Source organism: Aulonocara sp. 'chitande type north' Nkhata Bay, linkage group LG10, assembly GCF_057382095.1.
Source record: "Aulonocara sp. 'chitande type north' Nkhata Bay isolate Kocher_YH1m ecotype deep benthic linkage group LG10, A_spYH_male_GT1.1, whole genome shotgun sequence".
Lineage (NCBI taxonomy): Eukaryota > Metazoa > Chordata > Actinopteri > Cichliformes > Cichlidae > Aulonocara > Aulonocara sp. 'chitande type north' Nkhata Bay.
This window is the reverse complement of record NC_141353.1, coordinates 3,846,913-3,870,276: the sequence shown is the minus strand read 5'-3', so window position 1 is coordinate 3,870,276 and position 23,364 is coordinate 3,846,913. Positions and strand designations below refer to the sequence as shown.

Genomic DNA, 23,364 nt, shown 5'->3' with positions numbered 1-23,364 from the left:
GAGCCAGCGTGAATAAAGGCCCTTCATGTGTTACTGCATCTTGTTGACATGTTGCTTTTTTTTTTTTTTAAACTCACAATACTTTGAACCGTCCACGTGCTCAAACTCTACAAACTCACTGCATTCTTCAATTGTTCTGTCCTGCATTAGACTTCTGTCGCGGCTATAATGAACGTAAAACTTTGCAGTAATGCAAAGACGTTCAAGTAAGAGTGCAAGAACGGGACTTTTCCCTCATGGCTGTTGACAATGAATAATCCGCATTTTACGTTTTCTACTGAAGCCACACTCACAAACACAGAGAGAATGTAGAGATATTCACAACCGTAGAACAAAACATGGGGATGTGTTGTCCTCCTTCACCTTAAGGTCAATACAATTAGTGTAATTAATTACACTTGGGGCCCAAGGTGCGGGGGCTGATCAGGACAGGGTGGTGGTGGGGTGGGGGTCTGTGGTGTGTGTGTGGGGGGCAGAAAGGACGGGACAAGCCTTTCCTCAGGAAAACATATCACCTTCAACCACAATAGGGTAAACCGCAGGAAATCAGGAAACCGCAGGCAGCAACATTGCTCTCTTGAGTCAGTGAGGACTTTCAGACACGCTCTCACACTCATCACAGACACTCTACAGCCGGGCAGCTCATTTAGCCAACACACTCCAGGATGACATTGGACTGAAACACAGCAAGGCATCGTCATCAGGTAAGTCTGATCCTCTGCAATCATCTATTATTTCATACTGAGTGTTTCCGTTGTGATAGAGATTTAAGTTCAAATGATTGTTTTTATGTGGAAATCATTGTGTTTGGCTGTTTTTCACCACCTCTGTCTGTAACATATATACTTAAAGTTGGGTAGTCATTTTTGTGTTTAGAAAAAAACCCCAAACTGATTCACCGTTCCTCCTTTACTTTTTTCATTTTTGGAAGAGTTTCCCTATCCTGGCTAATTACACAAACAAACAAACAAACAAACAAACAAATAAACAGCTTAGAAAAATCAAGAAAGAATATCAAGGAAAAAAAATCATACACAGTTCATATTTGATCAACCCACCAGTTGCTAAGTGTAATACAATGCTGATGTCTGGCTTTTGAGCGTTTGCCAGTCACACTGATTTTATGAACTTTGAGGTCATCTTCTTAAAAAAGACACAACTGATAAATACCATCCCTGCTCGTCTACTTTCTTCATCAGGAACATTCAGTATTATTTTTCCATCTAGACACTAAAGGATTCAAATGCCAAAGCATCACAGTAACCATCTCAACTCGAGTCACTGTTCTGAATTTTTACTAACAAAAGATCAATTGTTGTCACTGTCTGGAGTTTGGCTGTTTCTGTTGGCAGGAACAAAGATGAACAAACAAAAGGAGAACTCTCTTTCACTGCCATCAAAGCAAAAAAAATAAATAAAAATTGTTCCCCTGCTACTATTTGTTCTATTCAATGTCATTATTTAAAAATAAAGTCCATATAACGAGTAAAAACTGACTGAAATGAGCTTGGCATGATACCGTACAAACTTTAATCACTATTAAAGCACCTAAAGTATTTTTTCAGCATCGCATGCGGTATGAAACTAAACACTGTTTCTTGTTCTTGATCATGAAGCAGTAGCCTCTCATTATAGTGGAAGTGAAACAAAGTATACTTACTGAATTAATGAAAAAGTACAAATGAAAGAAAAACATACTCCTGGGTTCCAAAAAAGTAACCACCACATCTGACCACAAGTAATCATATGAAATATTATGACCACATCATAAGGCAAAAAAACACAATAATGAAAAACAGCCAAAGCAGAAAAAATGGAGAGTCAGACAAAAACAGCAATCTACTGTAGGCCTGGTGTTAATATAATGTTGAGTCAGCAGGGGGTGCTTTTTGCCTTCAGTACTTTTTAAGATTCTGTAAAAATTTGCTCATTGAATATGCAACGCATGAGAGCAGACAATTTTATGTTTTCTACGTATAACAGCACAATGACTTGATTTTTTTTAAAAACTGGAAGTGGAAAAACAATCTTTAGATACCTTTAATAGGTAGTAAAGTTACTTAAGCACTTAAGAACTAGCTGTCCTGTTTCTCACCGATATCCCACCCAGGGCTGTGTGCAGTCTTGCATATATTAGCCAATACATATCACCTGAACAGCACCTTAGCTTCTTTTCTCTAAGTCTTGTTCGGGGGATGAAACGGCATTCTTCAAAAGGATATTCCAGCACTAGAGAGCACAATAACAGCACTGCTATAGGATATACACTACCCATTGTGTTGCGTTCTTCTTACTATGAAGGTCAAATATATTTCACATGAAAGTATTCAGGGAGCTCTAATGCCCTATTGTTGTCGCTTTGGCTTTTTGTCACTCCCACCAGGACAGAAATGTTTCATAGAGGGATAAAGGTGAACATTTTGCTCTGATGTGCAGTGACAATTCCCTACAAGGCGACGAGTGGCTCCAGAACTTTGTCAATAACTTGCCCACCGCAGAGTCACCAGATCCCATCACTTTAAGGATCAAAAGTTCTACTTTTTTCCTTTAATTTGTCACATACTCGTATATTTGAAACTAATGTGACACCACCTGGATTCTCGGTATGAAACTGACTATTTGTGTTTCCCTGGAAACTGTTTTGTCACTAAGGTGTAAAGAAGAACAGCAAAAACTCAGTTTCATCACCTTATATTAGAACTGAAAAAACGTCACAAACCAACTCTTATATAAAAAATGTCATTAAAAGTTATTTTAACTTTCAGTTTAAAATGAGTTCACTTATAAGTAGTTTGAAATGAAACCTCTGATCCAGGACTGTTTCTGAATTCTTTGGGGCATGAAATTATATTATTTTGCTCTTATCTTGGTAGGTTAAAGCCCGGGTATGTCTGGTACTCATGTCCTAGTTAATGTTAACTGTGGGTAATGTTGACAGATCTCTATAGGTTGTGTTTTATCCCAGTTGTTTCATCCTAAGTATTTCCATAGAATTACAAACAAAAATCTAAATTAAAAGAAAAAGAAAAGAAACATTTTTCCTAGATCTTACACATTATCTTTGTTTTGCAGTTTGTTAACGTATTAAATGCAACCATGCCCATTCTGAAGAAACTCCCAGGAAGATCCAAGAGCTGCCACGAGTTCCCCAGAGTGAACGGTGAACTGATTCTGCCTCGCCTAGACTTAGACATCAGGGACTTGAACGAGCTCAAGGACCTGAAGGAGCTTAATGAACTGAAGGATCTAAACAAGAACCTGAACCCCTTTGAGGATGTGGACCTGGATGATGATGATGACAGGAACAGAGGTGACATGGGCCTCATTATGGGGGAGGTCAAGGGTAACCTCCAGCTGAAGTCGTCCTGTGATGGTGAAGAGGAGGAGAACGAGGTAAATGCTGGGAAACACGGGGCAGGGAATCCTAAAGTGAAGCCACTGCGGGGGACCCTTGAGCGGATCTGTGGAGTGTCTCCCCTTAAGACCCTTGGAAAATTGGGAAAGGGGCTTCGCATATCAGGACGGAGTGTATGGGGGAACAGCACCCCACACTACAGCCCTGGAGATTCAAATACACTACCAGCAGAGAAAGAGAAAAGAAAAGGACTACGCAGGAGCTCAGAGGGAATAATGACCCTGCTTCGGTGAGGAGAGATTTGGAGTAGAAAGAAAGCAGTTTTTAAACAATTTAACCTGTGGTACAGTTGTGGTTTGACGTTTACATTCACTCATCATTGACCTAAATGTTCTTTTTTCCAGGTGTAATCATTGTGCAGCATGCTTTTGCACTTTGAGTATACAAGTTTGAATTGACATTGGATTTTGTCACATCCACACAGGGCCAAACGTATACATATAGGCTAAAATATATTCATACACTCACTTGAATCTTTTAATAGGTGACACTGAAGGTCCACTGAATGCCTTTTAACTTGCCGAGGCCTACTAACTTCTCATTAGTGATCACCATTGACTACAACTGGTACTTTATCTTTGTCAGCACAAAAAGGATGTGTTTCACAGCTCACAGCACACATGGGATTAACTAATACTCATAACAATGGGAAAATCCAGAGAAGTCTGTGGGAAAAGATGATTAATAAGAACTCTAAATTTACGTAAATTTAAGCTGGGAAGGTGTCTTAGTCATTTCCACAAAACTGCAGATTCTGAGCTCATCATTTGAAGGAGTTATACCCAAGCACAAGTTCTAAAAATAAAAATTGGCTAGAATATTCAGAAACATCCCTAACCATAACCCAGAAAAACTGCTGGCATAACTGTCAGTGAAGCAAGTTTTACATTTCAGGGTTAATCCATTTGTAGAAATTTGTAGCTCCCTATGTGGACGAGCCAAATGCCTTGTGGGAAAGTTTTATTGTCAGACGAGACAAGACTGAGTCACAGTTAAAAGAGGTACGTTTGGAAGAGGCTTTCAAACCTGTGCCAGTGTTCAGCGTTCAGCATTGGTAAGCTACTGTTTGCTTTGAGTGCTCGAGTAGAGTAGAAAACCACTACATAAGAACCAGTCCATTTACCATCTACCAAATTAGGCAGACGCTTTAAACCTTGACATAACTGGGTGATCCAATGGGGCAATAATGTAAAAACGCACATTAAAATGGTTCTGGAATAGGCTAATATTAAGCTTCTGGCATGGCCTTCCCAAATCCCAGACCTCAACCCCGTTGAAAAATTCTGGACTATGCTGGATTTGTGCCAGGAAACCAACCAATTTAAATAAAATTTTTACTAATTCTGCCAAGAGTACAGGTCAAATATCCAGCAAGAATTATGCCAGGAGCTTGTCGGTGATCAGAAGTTCAGGCGCAACTATCTAAGCAACAAATATTAGTGGGGGCATCTGTATTTCTTTAAGCCTGTATATACCTTTGACCCTGTGTGGATTAGAGAAAATCCAAAACGAAAGAAAATTTGTGCAAACAATTTTTGGTTAATTTTTAAGTCATTGAAGATGTAGGACTGGAAAAAGAACATTTCAAAGAAATCAAGCCCCCAAATTACCGTGATATTCACAGCCATGTAAATTCTGATGACAACTGTATGTCACTTATGTGAAGCAACTCTATGCTCATTGGACTCATATGATGCTTTTGATTGCATTAAAAAATTGTTTTTCAGCGACTGAGAATAAAAGTCCTGTTTACTGGTCAGTGACAGAATAACATATAGTGCCCTTATTTCCTAAGCGGTTGTGTAATTTGCTGTGGTAACTTGTTGATCTAAGGAACCTCTTTTGTTTTTCAGTGGCATGTTGTGTACTTGCTGTCCTCACTCAATGGGACTATTTTTAGACGAGGTAGCCACACACGGCAGCAACACTGTGAATGTGTGGCACTCAAAGCACAGGTTTTCCTAGGAACTCCGTACAGGACAATACAAACCTCATGCACTCATTAAAGTCCTTGCATCATTTAGGGCCATGATTTATGCTCTTTGTCATTGCTGTGGATGTTCTGCAGCTTCACTGGTCGACGGAAGGAGGAGCGCAGAGAAAGCCTGCCCTGTGGAGACCTGAGCGTAGGCAACGAGGTAGAGACTTCCAGGCGATCATCCTTCCTCAGGATGGTCAGTCTGGGCAAGCTAAAGAGGGAATCCATGTCAGACAAGGCATCCCAAGAGGCGGAGGAGGAAATGGAGGAGGAGGCAGAGGATCCAGTAGTGAAAACCAGAGAGCCCCTCTCAGGTAATAATTAAGAAGTCGATAAAAAAAAATTACTTTCCAAGTGACCCTGTAGACTTTAGCAAAGAATCTACATTACATTAGTTAATATTTCAGGTCAAATTTCAACAGCAGTTGTTGAAACCTAGACAACCCTCTGATGAGGTTAAAACTTTTCACTTGGGAGCCACTGCGCTCACTTACCATCAGGCTGAAAAGGAGAGGAAGTAGGGTCAGAAATGTTCCCCAGCTTCCTCTAGATAATTCAGTCCAGCTACTGTTTGGAGACTCCGGCAGGGAATTTTATCAGGAATGTGCAGACAAACCTGCAAAAAACAGGCGAGTTTGTCAGCCAGGTACATGCACAGCTGCTGAATGAGATACGTGCATTAACATATTTGTCACTAAACCTATTACCTCTAAACTTGTGTTTCTCTTCTGGTTTCCCACAGTTCTGGAGATCTTACAGCTGGTCAATCACAGGGACCTTCTCCTGGCTGACACACACATTCAGGAACTGGAGCGAGAGTGTGAGCTCCTGTCTCTCCTGCCAAACACAACTCCTCCTACCCTTACTCCTACCCTGTGTCCCAGTACTCCACCCAGCATGTTGTGTTTGTCCTCTTCCTTTGATGAGTCCCTCAGCTCTAATGCGACTTTGGACTCAAGCCGGAGAAAAGCTAAGGATGTGGAGCTCCTGTATGAAGCCCTTCAGAAGGAGATGTGGGATGTGGTGCGGGAGTCACTCCGTCAGCCTAGTGCTGGCCCCAACCTTGGTCTGGTGGTGCTGGTAATCCAGCAGGAGGAGCATGCTGATGCTGCCTGGGCTCTGAGGGAGGAGACTAAGCCAGAGCAAGAGGTCCCCCGCATCCAGCCCAGCCAGCGTCCCCGGCGACTGAAGATGAAGTGGAGGCAGGCTGTAGCGGAGGCTGCAGACTGGAGCCTGCCACATCAGGTAGACACCCAAGCAGGCCAGTTGGCCTCATACCTGGAGCGCCTGAAGTGTCGAATGGTGGATGATCTGGATGCAGCGAGAAGGAACGCTATATCCATTTACCCAGAGGAGTTTGCAGCCTTCCAGGTGTATGTGGAAAGTTACCATCGAGCTGTGGCCAAACGTCTTCGCACTATTACCAGTGGCCCACTGCAGATCACAGACGTATACTCACTACTTGACTGGTTCTACAACATCTACAACAGGTTGGTAATGATTGCCTGCTCCAATAACGACACACACAACAAGCTTTTATTCCTAGTTAAATTTTTACATTAATTCTTTCCCACCAGGGATGTCCTAGGAACAATCGGGACCACCACACCCATCAACTACAGCACACTGGATGGTATTCTGCCTCAAGAGACAGTGGATAGGCTGGAACAAGACTGCATTAGTGTAGTCAGGGTGAGAAAAGAGTGTTTGAATGTCTGTTGCTGGGAAAATGTGGATAAGCGATGCATTTAAATTTCCTGCTTTTTCAATTTTCAGGATAAGGTGACAACAGAGCTGATCCATGTGCTTGATGAAGAGGAGAGGCGGTGGGCCCAGACTTTGCACATAGAGGAGTATCAGTCTCACCTAGCATGCTCAGTAATCCAGGTACAAAGCCGTACTATTTCAGTAACATTTTCCTTGAATGAAACCTCTGTCTTATCACTCATGTCTTTTAAAATTTCAGAGGGTAAAGGTGGATTTGGACAGATCTACATCTGTGAACCAGTTTCTAGGAGCAAGAGTGGCTCGCTGCAGTCTCATTGGATTGGCTGACTTCATTTACAGGTGTGTGGACAGTAGTTTAAGGTTATAGCTGTTAAATCATATCTATATATCTATCTACTGAGAAAGAGAGAGAGAGTATTTGCATTCAAAGTGTTCTCATAAAACCTCTATGCATTCAGTTTCCAGAGGAAGGTGGAGATGTTTCATGACAGTCAGGCAGAATTTGGAGACCGAGGAGATGGATATGTGTCAAGGACTATAGCTCTGGTTAACTGCTGCCCTCCTCTCAGGTTGGCAAAGATCAGTGAAACTTCATATCTGAACATTTTCTAAAAGAGCTACAGAAACTAAACTGACATGTCATATTTCTTGTGTAATGTGTAGATCCTTTGTGGACCGCTGCAGGCAGTGTGACCCACAGGGCAGTGAGGAATCTGCGCAGAAAGCCAACTCCTCATTGGACAGGATCATCAACCAGTCAGTGAGGGTGCTGACTGACAGGCTATTTGACCACATCAGAGTGAGTAGGACAGTGGCAAGATTCATCTGAGCCATTAAAGATGGTTTTCTGGAAACATAATTACGATCATGACCCAGATGTGCTGTGCTTAACAAATTTATGAGAGCATCACCCAATAATAATAATAATAATAATAATAATAATAATAATAATAATAATAATAATAATAATAATACATTTTATTTAAAAATAGCGCCTTTCAAAGCACCCAAGGACACTGTACAACAGATAAAAACACAAAAACTGGAAATATACACAATAATAAGAATAACAGATAAAAGTTAAGAGCATACAGAGGTTTAAACATAAGCAATTTTAAACAGATGAGTTTTGAGGGTGGACTTAAAAAGAGGGAATGAACTAATAATGTTCCACAGCTACCCTAAATTAACAGTACTGTAATGGTAATCGGCAAAATTATTGTGTGTGTCACTGCAATGGTTGCTCCAGTATGCACAAGCTCTTCAATAAAATTATATTTTAATGCTAAAATATAATTATTTTTCTTATCAAAGAATTTTTCAATTTACTGTACAAAAAGAAAAAAACATTAAAGCACATTATTATTTATCAGGTTAAGATACAAAATTACAGTTATTTACTTGCATTCCTGAACAGAAAAATAGTTTTAGTGGTTGAAGGTTATGCTTTTGGTACAAAGCACAAATTCATTTCATTAAGTTTACTTATTATTAGTTCTGAACAAGTTTCTGGCAGATTTGTGTTCATGACAGGTAAGCTAAAACAAAACAGTATTTTTTTGTAGCTAAGTTTCTGGTCACATACTTGTGTCTTTTATTATTTTGATAATACACCGAATTATATGGAGAACTTACATGTAATACATGAAAAGTCAGTATTTGGGCAGAAGTGTTTTGTGTACACACAGCTGTTTAGTGTATCATTAGCTGTTTCGTTAGCTGTATCGTTAGCTGTTTCGTTAGCTGTATCATTAGCTGTTTCGTTAGCTGTTTCGTTAGCTGTTTCGTTAGCTGTTTCGACAAAAACAGCTAATAAATACAACTGTCCAACGTGATGATGATGATAATAATGATAATAATAATAAACAATGAGTATAAAGTACAGTCTTTACCTCATTCCTATATCTGAAATTTCAAGTAATAAAACCATCCACACTAATTCAGTTAAAAGGACTAGATGTTACAGCCCCTGATAATGCATTGTTTTTGATGGAGAGACTCTTGAGGGATGGCTAGGGTTGCCAACTCCCTGAAAAATAAATAAGGGACACCTCGTGGCCAGGGCCGGGCGACCCAGTTGTCTTCACCCTTCCCAGTGTGGTGAATTTTCTAGCTCTTTTTTTGTGTGTGAAATTATTTTTTTAACCCTTTGACTTGAATTTGATTTAAGTAGATGTGTATTCTTTGTGATATGAACACATGTGAAACAAATGATCATTTAGCCATTTATTTTTAGCTCAAAATGACAACATTAACACAATAAAACAGGTCTCCTTCTTAAACAGAAGCCTGTCATGCTTAACTTTTGAGAATATAAGTAAATCTTTCTTTAAAAGAACTCTGTCCTGCTTAACTTAAAATAATAGAAAACAATAGAAAGAAAAACATTCTTGTAACAGTACACATTTAGTGCATTTAGTACAATCGGCTTCAGTTGAAATATTATTTCAGCTTTTCTAATGCTAATCAGCTGCTCCTGTTTGTAAACCCGCTTGTTCCCATGATTACGCATCTTAACTCATCATCATTATTCATCTATGTATTACTTTTATGTATTAGTCATCTATTTGTTGTAATCATCCATCCTTGCAGTTGTTTATTACACAAAATAAATTATATTATCACACTTCTGGCCACATAGCGCTGATATTCATTGCACATGCCCATATTAACTTTTTCCAGCCAGGTGTTTTCCTTTTCCCATTCTTCCCTTTCTCTGAGGGGAACAAACATTGCTGCTCTAATGCTGGGCTTACACCGTGCGGTTTTAGGCCCATTTTGAGCCGATTTTTGAGTGATCGGACCGATTTTGGCCTTCATCGTGCATCGTGTAGTATACGTGGGGTAACGAGAAGTGATTAACACCTCACGACCAGCTCCCGATCATCAATCGCTCGTGAGGTTCTCACCACAGCCGCTCACACTGCTCGCGCGCAAACACGTAAACGTTGGTGTAAAAGATGGAGCAGCACGGCTGTGCAGCGTGTGATCTGGACACAAGCGATGGAGGCACAACTTGTAGAACTTTGGAAAGCTCATCCGAGCCTTTTCGATGTGGCATCACAAAATTATCACGACCACAACAACCGTGAAAATAGTTGGATTTACACTGCTGCTCAATCACAGCTGCCTGATGAGTGTTTTTCATTAGCAATTTAGCAAAGTTGATGGTGGTGGTTTGTGTGTCTGTGTGAGTGAAAGACAGAGCGACAGATTTTCTGTTATAACCTTCATGTTATGGAGGCACAGTGTGAGCATTCAGGTCGCATCAGAGCATCGGGCGGTATAGTGTGAGACCTGCATCGTGACCTACCAACTTCTAACCCCTGCGAGTCAACCGTACAGTTTGAGCAGGTGCTGAATAACGTGACTGAAAAAATCGCACAGTGTCTGCCCAGCTTTAGGTGTACTGTCGTCCGAGACTTGCACCGCAGAGTCGGCGTTTGTTTCCCTGTTGGCCATGCTTCTTGTTGTGGTCATCTGTTGTCTTCCGGTATTTTCTCCGTAAGCGACCTTTCCTCGACCAATGAGATGAGCGGTAATCTGAATTGTCATACTCGAATTGTCATAAGTGTGCTGTCAGCTCATTGGTCACAAAGCAGGAGAGGGGCTGGGAATTATGTTTTCAAACAAAGCGTTAATTCCATTAAAAGTTATAGACTACTTTTGATTCTCACTGTATTACGGGACAAAGTGCGTCCCTTATTAGCTCAATACGGGACGTGTACTTTTGTTTCGAAATACGGGACGATTCCGTATTTTAAGGGACGGTTGGCAACCCTAGGGATGGCTGTTATGAGGAAAGGCAGCCCAGAAACTTTGCCAGCAGCCCACGTCGTTGTGTGCTCACTTTCAGTCTTTTACCCAGGCTAATCTGCTGTTTTCCTTCCTTGGTTAGGTTTACCAAACCTAAATCTGTTCTTAATCTGTACTTTGTCTGTTGCCTTTCTAGCCCTTCTTTGACAAACTGATGAAGAGAAAGTGGCTGAACAACACAGAGGCCTTCGAGGCTATTGAAGCCAGTATTAAACAGCATTTCAAGAAATTTAGAAGGATGGACTCTCCACCCTATCAGGTCAATACACGTTTGAAATGGTAGTCGATAACATTTTCAATGTATAAAGGTATGAAACTATATAAAACTATAGCTAATCTACAATTGCTGTTATGACTGACAGACACTGGTGGGTGAGGTGCACCGGCGGGTCCTAGTGGAGTATGTGAGAGCCATTATGAGGGGACGCCTCATGTGCACATCCTCCAAGATGAGGAAGAGGATGGCTTTCCGCCTGCAAGATGAGGCCAAGCAGCTCAAAGGACTCTTTAAGGATCTGGTAAGTCTGGTCTGCAGACACAAAACATTTTTTTTATTAGACTGTGTTAGTGTGGAAAAGAAAATTATATTTTAGAGTGCTAATGGTCTCCAAATATGGAGAAGGAAATTTACAGAGTCCAAGACACAAGTAGTGGTTATGTTTCCGGGGAGCACAAACCGATCCAAAGTGCTGATTCTCAAAAACTTGGAATGGGGAGGGGGAAAGAGTGTGCCGGCTGTGACTGGAGCCTGACCCTGGAATTTCCTAGGTCAGGAATAACTCAGACAGTGTTGATACAGGACTGAGCTCTGAAAAATGGCTGCCGTCAGTGAAATGGAGAGGGATGAACCGGGCTTACGTTAGCACTTGCCAAAGTGGGGAAGAGGGAGTCAAACAACGAGGCCTGACGGCATGGCATTTGCCCCCTTTCTATCTACAAGTTCAAACAAGTGTCCGTCACCTCAGCTGACAACAGGAAGCTGCTGTGTTCGGAGGAAACTTCCTGTTCCTGTCAGCTGGCGCACTTTGATGTGGCTCTGGAATGGCCTTGATGGCCTTTTTCGCTGAGGAGTGGGATGAAGTTTCTGTGGAAACTGGGAACTTAGGAGCATTGGGGGGAGGATGAGTTTTTAACGACCACCAAAAAAAGACGTTGTTATTTTTAGTGAGTGGCAAGCAACCTCTCTTTTCCTCAGTGTTCCTGAGAAAAAAACAAGAACTGGGAAAGCAGAGGTTGAGGTCTGGTATTCACTAATCAAATTCCTAAGTGTTTGGCCTCCAGAGGCATTAACCTGTGCTTCCTCTGTGGGTTTCATTGTTCACTAAACTGCTTGTCACTTCTTGCCTGAAAAACACATTAAGACTTAAGAAGAGGTCATTTGGATGGGCAATGATAATAAATAAGTGGAACTCGCGTCTTCTTGCAGTCCATTTCTTCTCATTCTGTCCATCCAATGTCTCGTCTCTCGCTCACTGTTTTTCTTTGAAACTTTTGCACATTCAAGTGCATGTGTCTTGTAAACAGTGACCAAAGATGTCTGCAGAATCTTTTATGACTTTTATATCTAACAATACATTACCATTAGATGTGCAAGGATGCCAGCCTTTAGCCTTTTATGTGTTTTGAAATTTCATCCACTGTATTTGAGGTATTTTAGGTGTAATCACCAGAACTAAGTGCCCAAACGACATTATAAGTTCAAACAAAAGCACAGCTGTCCAATTTGACAGATTTATATTTATTTATGTAGCGTGCTTGCATTTATATGCTACTTTTGTAGTCTTACTGACGTTCAAAGTACTTGATTTATCTTGTAGTCCTGAGTTTCCTGTGAATGAATTGTCGCCTCTTCTCTGCCTCAGGAATCGAGCTCCTCCTGGTTGGACAGCATCATCTGTCACCTTGCTGACATCATTCTCCTGGAGGACACGCCCTCCATCCAAATGGAGGTGGCTGTCCTGGTGAAAGAATTTCCAGATATACGGTAAGGATTCCCCCCCCTCACAAATGAACAGTCTTGAAATGTTACAACCAGGAAACATCTATAAGACAGATGCTCTCTGCACTGGTCCCTCCCAAAGGTCCTATATTCTTTTATGCTTACGGCTACACATTCGCTGTGTTGTTTTTGGCACTGCGCTAAAACAAGAAAAATGTAAGCCTGCATATGTTGTTTTGTTGCAATGGATCAAAACAAGGAAAAGGAGCGCGGAAACATATCTACATTAACTTTGCTATTTTTGGAGCGGTGCGGGTCTGTTTTGAGAATGGATGAAGCAGACAAGCCTCTGGGGGGGAGTTCCAGCCTGTTTGTGCACAGATTAAGACTCACATTAGTGACGGTTTTCGACCTAATGCACGTGACGCATAACCCTCCAAGGAACAGACAGGAAGCTGCTGCCGAATACTTCCTGTTCCTGCCATCCTGCAGGAGACAGACTGGTGCCACTCTTTGAGTCAGAGAGAGAAAGGTGTGGAAGAGAAGAGAAAAAGTAGCAGTTCAGACCTAGAGACACATTAACTTGCTGCATTTCTTTGTACCTTATGACAGACCCGCAAGTCTTTCAGGAGATCAAATGCAGGATTTCCCGAGTCTTTTATTTATCTACCTTAAGAGTCACATTGTGCACATACGGCTGTGTCTACATATTGTGGATAAAAAGTATGAAAAAATCCAATGATAAATAAAATACAGTGCTTAACAATTTTATTAGATCACCACCCAATGTAAGGTTTATGCCACAGCTGCTGGTAGTTATCAAAATCATTTTCTCATTTACAGTGGGGCAAAAAAGTATTTAGTCAGCCACTGATTGTGCAAGTTCCCCCACCTAAAATGATGACAGAGGTCAGTAATTTGCACCAGAGGTACACTTCAACTGTGAGAGACAGAATGTGAAAAAAAAAATCCATGAATCCACATGGTAGGATTTGTAAAGAATTTATTCGTAAATCAGGGTGGAAAATAAGTATTTGGTCAATAACAAAAATACAACTCAATACTTTGTAACATAACCTTTGTTGGCAATAACAGAGGTCAAACGTTTACTATAGGTCTTTACCAGGTTTGCACACACAGTAGCTGGTATTTTGGCCCATTCCTCCATGCAGATCTTCTCGAGAGCAGTGATGTTTTGGGGCTGTCGCCGAGCAACACGGACTTTCAACTCCCGCCACAGATTTTCTATGGGGTTGAGGTCTGGAGACTGGCTAGGCCACTCCAGGACTTTCAAATGCTTCTTACGGAGCCACTCCTTTGTTGCCCGGGCGGTGTGTTTTGGATCATTGTCATGTTGGAAGACCCAGCCTCGTTTCATCTTCAAAGTTCTCACTGATGGAAGGAGGTTTTGGCTCAAAATCTCACGATACATGGCCCCATTCATTCTGTCCTTAACACGGATCAGTCGTCCTGTCCCCTTGGCAGAAAAACAGCCCCGTAGCATGATGTTTCCACCCCCATGCTTCACAGTAGGTATGGTGTTCTTGGGATGCAACTCAGTATTCTTCTTCCTCCAAACACGACGAGTTGAGTTTATACCAAAAAGTTCTACTTTGGTTTCATCTGACCACATGACATTCTCCCAATCCTCTGCTGTATCATCCATGTGCTCTCTGGCAAACTTCAGACGGGCCTGGACATGCACTGGCTTCAGCAGCGGAACACGTCTGGCACTGCGGGATTTGATTCCCTGCCGTTGTAGTGTGTTACTGATGGTGACCTTTGTTACTTTGGTCCCAGCTCTCTGCAGGTCATTCACCAGGTCCCCCCGTGTGGTTCTGGGATCTTTGCTCACCGTTCTCATGATCATTTTGACCCCACGGGATGAGATCTTGCGTGGAGCCCCAGATCGAGGGAGATTATCAGTGGTCTTGTATGTCTTCCATTTTCTGATGATTGCTCCCACAGTTGATTTTTTCACACCAAGCTGCTTGCCTATTGTAGATTCACTCTTCCCAGTCTGGTGCAGGTCTACAATACTTTTCCTGGTGTCCTTCGAAAGCTCTTTGGTCTTGGCCATGGCGAAGTTTGGAGTCTGACTGTTTGAGGCTGTGGACAGGTGTCTTTTATACAGATGATGAGTTCAAACAGGTGCCATTCATACAGGTAACGAGTGGGGGACAGAAAAGCTTCTTACAGAAGACGTTACAGGTCTGTGAGAGCCAGAGATTTTCCTTGTTTGAGGTGACCAAATACTTATTTTCCACCCTAATTTACGAATAAATTCTTTACAAATCCTACCATGTGAATTCATGGATTTTTTTTTCACATTCTGTCTCTCACAGTTGAAGTGTACCTCTGGTGCAAATTACTGACCTCTGTCATCATTTTAAGTGGGGGAACTTGCACAATCGGTGGCTGACTAAATACTTTTTTGCCCCACTGTAGTTTTTTATTCTGTAATGTTTACATACACAAGTGCTTCTTGTTTTTACCTTATTCAGTGTTAGTTTAAGTTTAAATGAAGCTTGTAAATTTAAGTAGGCCCAATATGATTTAAAACCATCGCCATGCAAAATTTTAGACGGGCACTGAATTTTCTGTCCTTCCCAGAAGTGAACACAGTGACTCAGAGAAAATGACCGTTACTCGGCGTCATGGCACTTCTTAACAACACCACACAGATCTAATTTCCGATTCATACCCATTTATCCTTCGTCCTCCCTGTATCCTTCCTCTTTGCAGGAAGAAGCATGTCTCCACCCTGCTGAATGTTCGAGGGATGATGCGGCAGGCAGAGCGACAGGAGATCCTCAATGTCGTCAAAGATTTTGAATGCAGCAGCGCCCTCATGTGCCGGGACCACGCCCTCTTTTCCGATATTCCCATCACCTCAGAGGTGCACTGCATCAGCCTGGGTTTCCTCCGCCTCGCCATGACCGTCTCCAACTGGTTCTCAGAGCACCGGCCAAGACGGAGAGGCAGAGTAAGCATCAGGAACGCTACACCTCAGCCTGCAGAGAATAAGGAAGATGCGACTAAACTTCACAGAGAAGACTAGCCACTAGTGTTTGTGCTAGGAGAGTAGTCACAGGCATACTGCGAAGATGAGATGTACATGCACCTTGACCAAAACTGATTTTGTCACCAGCCACTTAAAAAAAACCTCAGGTACTGCACATACTGTACATCCTCAGTGACAATTCTCCATTTCCTCGTGTTCGCTTTTGCTTTAACGATGAAACAAACTGTGTATTTTAATAACTCACCATGATTTACAGTACTTTGCTGTTTATTTACACCTCTACAGAAGTAAACAAAAAAGAATATATCCTCTGAATGTAACATCATGTTCATTAGTTTTTCAGCCTTTATTTCTTAATTGTCATTGCACAAAAAACTTCAATATGATTTACAATGTCTGCTCTTCAGCATATATTTACCCAATGATATATACCCTTTCTCTGGTATATAGAGCATATGGATGTACAGTACTGTGCATAAAAAGTTAAAGACACTTGCTGTTGTTTAGCTGTTTGCTTCTTATCCAGATACCTGATCTGTTAAAAAGTCATTCTGCTGCGTGCAATTAGGCCAATATGATGCTGGCTTTAGTGATAAGAAAAACAAAGGGTCCTGAACATTTGGACCTAATCTGGGATCATTCTGACACTTACCGATATAACTGGCAAATGTTGTGAGTGTTACAAATGTGGATATAAGATAAAGTGGACCTGTGGCTGAGCTGCAGAAGTCACATTTGCACCAAATCCAATGAGGTGGGTCAGATTTGGGCCAAACATTCATTGCTATATATAACATGAAAGAAGTCATAAAATAACTGTGGCAAGGTCTCCAAGATCCTTTGATCAAACAAAAGTGGTGCAGTTTTATTGGTGTTTTTTCATGACTGCACTTTGAATTAAACTAATACAGAAAAATGCAAAATTGCTTTATTTTCTTCAAAACATCCTCCATTTGCATTTTACTTTTACAATGTTTTCTTAGTACTGCATATTAATTTTATGGAAATCTGTTGTGTCACTGTGAATGAAATGGATCTATTGCTGGAAACATAATAAAAGCCCATTGACTGGGTCGAGTAAAGTGATTCAGCAGCTCTGTCATTGTGGGTTCAAATTCTGTTTTGCATTTCAGGTAAAAAAATCAGCAGTACTGTATAAACATACAGAGAGTGCAAAAAATAGTGTAGAAGGAACCCTCGCTGCATCATGGGAAACCCCACGGCAGCCTAAGCCTATTGCAGCGTCACTAAGGAATGGTTCAGAATCACCTGATCCATCACTAACTATCAGTTTGATCAAAAACAAAAGTTTCAAAAGCAGTGACGGTGAATTTTCTGAATCCAAACCGGGAGCCGGTCCCACAGACGGCTTAATAATGCTCGGCTTCTGACTAAACTTTTATCAAATCTAGGAACCGCACGTAAGCCACCAGTCTGAGAACAAGGTGCTCTGTTAGGAAAATAAGGTGTTGTGTGACCTTTCAGAGCCTGAGTGTGCGGGGAAAGGTTTCAAATTCACCTGTGAATTTAACAGAGAGCCAATGAAAAGAAGCTAATATGGGAAACACATGGTTTCTTTTTATAGCTCCAATTCTGGATTAACTGAAGACTTTTCAGGGACCTGTTAGAGTGATCTGGTATTAAGGAAGCAGAGGAGTCGTGCCTAGAAGGTTATTTACTGGCACCTCAAAAACCCGTGGTACATGGCCTGATAATAAAGATGAGATAATCATGTTTACAATTGAAGGATTAATTAATGGTGGAACTTTATTAAGCAGCAGGGATGGGGTCTAAAAGACACAATGATGGTTTTTAGGAAGAAATGATTGAAGTTAGCTTGTTCTTGGATTGGTCTAATAAAATATCATTTATCATAACAGAGCACTAAGTTAGACTTTAAAAAGTCTGAGAAATCCAATAGAAATTGAGTAACTGTTAGAATGGATATGCTTTTAGTCAGTTACTCTGCCAGCTTCTAACTTTAGGTGCTGTGACCCCTGATCACCGGAGGGTCAGACATGCTGTCTAGCACTATGTTAAACAATACATACCAAGTGGTACTCTGACAAACAGGCACTGGACCGACACACAATCTATGTAGCCAACGCATATACGCCCACCTACACATAAAGTCTTTGTTGTTTATCTTAAGAGTAAGGCTGCTTTGTTCAGTAAACAGAGCTTTAAATATGGAGCTCAAGAACAACGACTGCACTGTCTTGCAACAAGAAGGGTCATCCAACCCGGGGCCAACAACGGGATGTTTTTTACTAAACAAAGATTTCCTGTTGTCCGCTGAGGTGCCAACGGATGCTTTTATTGGAGCCAAGTTTACGTTATGCACTAGGAGGGAACTTCCCTTCTGCTGCTGCCGCTGAGCTTTTTCATGTCTGAGCTGCTCGTGGGCTTACCATAACAAAGTTGGCCAGCCCCAGCAGGGGTCATTCTACATGCCGACCTCTCAGAGGATCTGTATTTGAATTCTGAATGAGTGGCCGTGTGCTTTGAAATAACTTGGGAGGTTTGCCGTGAGCGTGTGGGATTTCACAGCAGGTGGTGGGATATATTTATTTGAAAAGCATGGAACTGCAGATGTTTGGCCATCTCCATGTCCCCTTACCGCAGTAAGGTCAGTGTAGTAAAGGGTGGTCACACGACACGATCCAGCAAGTTTATTTTAAGTGCTTTTGGTAAATTTACATTCACATATAAGCTTGCTGCTTCACATTGATTCATTTCAATTTCTGATCATTAGAAATTATTAGTAATTATTCAATAATAACCATGTATTCCATTTGGAAATATTGACAGAAAACAACACATTTAGTCCTGCAGACATGTTTTCAGATAAAAAGTAAGAATCCTCTCCACTCTGCCACTAACCTCACAGTAGAACAGTCTTTGTCACTACTATTAATGCAGCTCTCAAATCAGCTTTTTATACTCCCTGCTATGGTTTCCATGTATTGATCAGTGGTAAAGATATTTCTTACTGTGTTGATTTGTTGCGCATTTTCAAAAAGGTATTTTCAACCAGACAACTGTGGCTCATAAGATATTTGGTCATTTTTGTACCATTGCCTCATTGTGTGGGAAAATCCATTAGAGTCAAGTAGATCAGCACTCAGACCAACAACCATGCCACTTTCACTCACCTTTCTTCCTGATGTTCAGTTTGAACATCAGCAGCTTGTTTTGACAGGTGTAAGTAATAAAGTGGCTGCTGAATGTGTGCAGTGTGACTTTATTGGACTGTACAGTAGTTAGTGGTATGCTCTCCGATTGCATACATTTGCCTTTTCTGTTTTCTGATCTGTAAGTATAGTAAAAAAATAAAAAGTCTTAAAACAGTGGTTTTATTATAAAACCAAATAACTCTAAAATGATAATATAGAAAATAGTAACAGCACTATTACTACTGCCCGTCTGACAGTCATGTTGGAGTGTGATGAAGCAAGGACACAAATGTAGAGGTGGAGAGAGAAGGAGCATTAGTAAATAAATACTGGGCCATTTATTAAGGCTAGTATAAGTAGATGGTGGCAAAACAATGTTCAACTAAACACTAGAGCTCCATGAAAAATACTAGGAATGAGGAATTACAAATAGACAGAGTAAAGACAACAGTATGACATAAGAAGGACAAAGGGAGGGCAAAAGCTATATATACACACAAAAGGCTAATTAGGGGACTGAGGAACAGGTGGGTAAACACACAGCAAGGGATAAGGGGATAAAGGAAAAAAAAAACTCTAAAGGCAAGATATAAGGGACAGAAGACTGCCAAAATAAAACAGGAAGTAATATAACACATAGCCAGAGACTAAACAACAAGACATGGGGACGCAGAGGAGGCAGGATAAACTGAAACTCAATGAACTGAATATAAACTTTAACTCTAACCCCAAACAGAGACAAGACCGCAGACAATAGCAAAGCTAAAACTAAGAAACTAACGAGGAAATAACAAGTACATGAACAGAATACAAATCTCAAAACATCATAAACACAGGAATCCAAAATTAAGGACAAAACTCAAAATTCAGCAGAAACCCCACACTACATGACACTGACAAAGATCTGAGTCACCATCCTGGGACACACTGTAGCTGTTATAAAACTCAACCTGCTCCACTAAAATGGATATTTAATTTAGGGCAGCTACATTGTTGGATATGCTGGCCAATCACAGGAGAACGTTCAGTGAGAGACTGAGATTACCAAAAAGCACCATCATTCCTGCCTGTGGCCATCTCCCTGTACAACTCCTCCATCTAACACACTGTGAACACTGCAATAGTTACACCCTTTTTATACACGCTCTTTTCTACTCTGGAATATTCTTGTCAATTTTCTTGTCAATATATATATATATATATATATATATATATATATATATATATATTAGGGGTGCAACGATATTCGTATCGATATTGAACCGTTCGATACAGTGCTTTCGGTTCGGTACGCATATGTATCGAACAATACAACATTTGTAATTTATTTTATCAATTTTCCTTCTGACGATAATGTCTGTGTTGAGCGCTCAGTGAATCTGTGTTCGACTACTCTGCCTAGGCTGCTCTGTCGAGCGCAGATCCCCTGAGCGCTCCACACAGACAGCATAGTCAGAAGGAAGAGCACAGGGCAAGCTAGCGAGACAGAAGTAAGCTCTCCCTGCAACAGGCAAATTGAACCTCATTCAGATCTGGCGTTTGGAATTATTTTGGTTTTCATGTGACGTATGACCCTGAAGGTAAGCGAGTCATGGACTAAAGTAAAACAGTATGTTGGATGTGCCATGCAATGCTCAATTACATTGGTGTGAACTAGTGTGTTAGCGCAGTTAGCTCGTTAACGTGTTGGCCGTCTAGCCCCATGCACGGAGCGATCGGCGGTAGCTCGTTAACGGAGATTTGCCGTGTTGTGGCGTTAAGGTCATTTCAACGAGATTAACCTGAAAGCACTAGTGGGAACACAACGAATATGACTGCACATTTACGCCGACATCATCGTAGTGCAAAGACAAGTGGAAGCAGACAAAAAAAAGCAAGCATGCTACTAACTTTAGCCAAGTCATTTAGACAGCTGTTAGCACATGATTCTCCTTATGCTGCTGAGAATATAGCCCAGAAGAAGCGGATAGTATAGCTTTTATTTTGGAAAGAGCCATTTCTCTGTAATAAACTATCTTTTCCAAAGATGAGTGATTCCTCAATCAGATACAGGGCTTGCAATATCGCTAGCCCGACGTCCCGGAGCTAGCGATTTTTTCAGTCGGGCTACCAAAATCTATCTCTGCCCTGCCCGTCGGGCTATTGTAGGAAAAATATATGTCAATGCTTTTGCATTCTTTCAGAAATGTAGCTGGGTAATTATGTCATTGGCATCGGTGAGCCACTGTCAATATGTGACATATTGAAGTTGCGTTTGAATTTGCGCTTGTTTTTTTGCTTTCACTTTGCAATCGTGCGAACTGTGTATAGAGAGCGACAGCACTGATCTGTGAGTGATGATAATTTGCGCACCAATTCCTCTGACATCGTCTTATTAATCGTTAGCTTACTATGCAAACATGACAAGTGAAATCTCCCGCAGCTTAAACATGTGAGAGGTTGATCGCGCAGAGAATCGCTGAGCTTATGTGAGTGAGTGTGTAAAAGCATTTCAGTTCTGCTGAGCCAAATAAGACAGGTCAGGGTGAAGAAGTGACAGCCAAAGAAAAGCTTACCACAAAACAGAAAAGTTATGACAAATCAGACTATAAGGCAAAAAGAAAGTGCAGCTTTATGGTTTCATGGACAAAATAATTTCTGTGGCTGCAATATGACGAGCTAAATAACCAGGGCTGCACATAAGTGGTCCGCAGGTGTGCATTCGCTGTCAAAATAAAAAACACGCACAAGGGTTAAATTTAAAAACTGTACTTTTGAGTTAAAATATATATTTATAATTTTAATAAATGACAAATTAAAAATGCATGAACATTTTTTTGTATCGAAAAAATATCGAACCGTGACACCAAAGTATCGAACCGAACCGTGAATTTTGTGTATCGTTGCACCCCTAATATATATATATATATATATAGCATATATATCTTAATGCTATTTCTTAAATGTGTAAAATCTGTAACATAATGTTACATAATGTTTGGAGTTTAGTCTGTTACTGTTAAGTATTCTGATTCTGATTGTTTCAGGATGAGCTGCCATTATCCAATGACACATCTGCTTACCTGCATCTTTTGCTCTTTTCTTCTCCTCTTCCTTTCTCTTTTTTCTAAACTGAGCACCTGATGGCTTTGAACTTTTCTTGTCCAAACCTCCATTGGTTTTAATTTTGCACTCCAGTATGAACAATCACCCCCCAACCTGAGGATCACCACAACATAACCTCATAGACCTACACCTTAGTTCACAGAATCACTTTGTCTAGTGTTTATTTCTGAGATTTCGCACAACCCAGGATTCAAATCATGAATACATAATGGGCTTGGATTTACAATATTATAAATGAAATGTGCTCTGTTTGGAAGCAGCCGGCCCCCTTCCCCTTTCGATGGGTTGTGTGTGAGACTTTAAATCATCAAATATAAATTTTAAATTGTTATTGATCCCTTCACCCCTCGTCCTAAAGTGTATATTTATTTTCTTACTCTAATTATATTTATTGTTTGTTTACTTGCACTGTTGTAACTGGAGCCTCGTCGTCTCGTCTCTCTATATACTGGACTGTATGTAGCGGAGATGACAATAAAGTTTACTTTGACTTCAGCCGCAAGCAGGCCAGGGGCGATTCTAGAATCACAGGTTTGGGGGTGCTGAGCACCCAGAGAGCTGCCCATCCAGGCAAGATAAACTTTATTCGTCACAATGAGACTTCTTCCCTGTCTCTGTCAGTCCCTGCATCCTTAAATGTCTCCAGTTGTCCTGAGTTCCCTCTGACTGTCTCCTTGGTGCATTTAAACCTCTGTTCCTCCCTCTTCGTCTCCGTCATCAGTCATCATAATTTTACCATCTCTGTGCAAGTCTGCAAATTTCTTTATTAAATCATAACATTCTTAAATTCATCAAGTCTCTCTGTGCCTAGGTCCTCGTCACAAAACATGACATCACTGTTTTGTACATTTTAACACAATTTAATCCCCACATTTGTGAAAGAAAAGCAAAACACTTTTTTGAAAAGTTTGTAACAAAACCATCAAATTTGATAAAGGTTATTTAAATGCTGCTAATGAAGAATGGACTGGAATTTAAAAAATATATATATATCCTAACCTTAATTACTGCAGGAGAATAATGAATGATGCTCACAGTGAGTAAGAAGTAAACTGAGTGCATATTTTGGACAGAGACTCACTTTTAAAGTGTATGTATAATACAATACAGATACATAAAAATACACTCCAAAAATAGAGTCCTTGAAATGTACAAAATATTATTAAAAAATTAGAAAAATTG

At 40.8% G+C, this 23,364-nt stretch overlaps 1 protein-coding gene across 1 annotated transcript; it reads left to right on the top strand.

Moving 5' to 3' along the window:
* The first annotated feature begins 510 nt into the window (after positions 1 to 510).
* On the top strand, positions 511 to 16,958 carry exoc3l2a (exocyst complex component 3-like 2a). Its single transcript, XM_086307859.1, has 13 exons — positions 511 to 704; positions 3,073 to 3,644; positions 5,484 to 5,707; positions 6,136 to 6,883; positions 6,971 to 7,085; positions 7,170 to 7,280; positions 7,360 to 7,460; positions 7,580 to 7,690; positions 7,785 to 7,920; positions 11,074 to 11,196; positions 11,300 to 11,455; positions 12,800 to 12,921; positions 15,622 to 16,958. The coding sequence occupies exons 2-13, from the start codon at positions 3,097 to 3,099 to the stop codon at positions 15,935 to 15,937; spliced, it is 2,811 nt and encodes a 936-aa protein (XP_086163985.1). The 5' UTR covers positions 511 to 704; positions 3,073 to 3,096; the 3' UTR covers positions 15,938 to 16,958.
* Positions 16,959 to 23,364: the final 6,406 nt, after the last annotated feature.

What these genes read in the sequence shown, in the direction of transcription:
- exoc3l2a (XM_086307859.1), top strand. Translation starts at nt 3,097, where the DNA reads ATGCCCATTCTGAAGAAACTCCCAGGAAGATCCAAGAGCTGCCACGAG. An exon ending in AACTGCTGCCCTCCTCTCAG is followed by an intron (nt 7,691 to 7,784) that starts GTTGGCAAAGAT and finishes TGTAATGTGTAG; the next exon opens with ATCCTTTGTGGACCGCTGCA. An exon ending in GGCTATTTGACCACATCAGA is followed by an intron (nt 7,921 to 11,073) that starts GTGAGTAGGACA and finishes TTGCCTTTCTAG; the next exon opens with CCCTTCTTTGACAAACTGAT.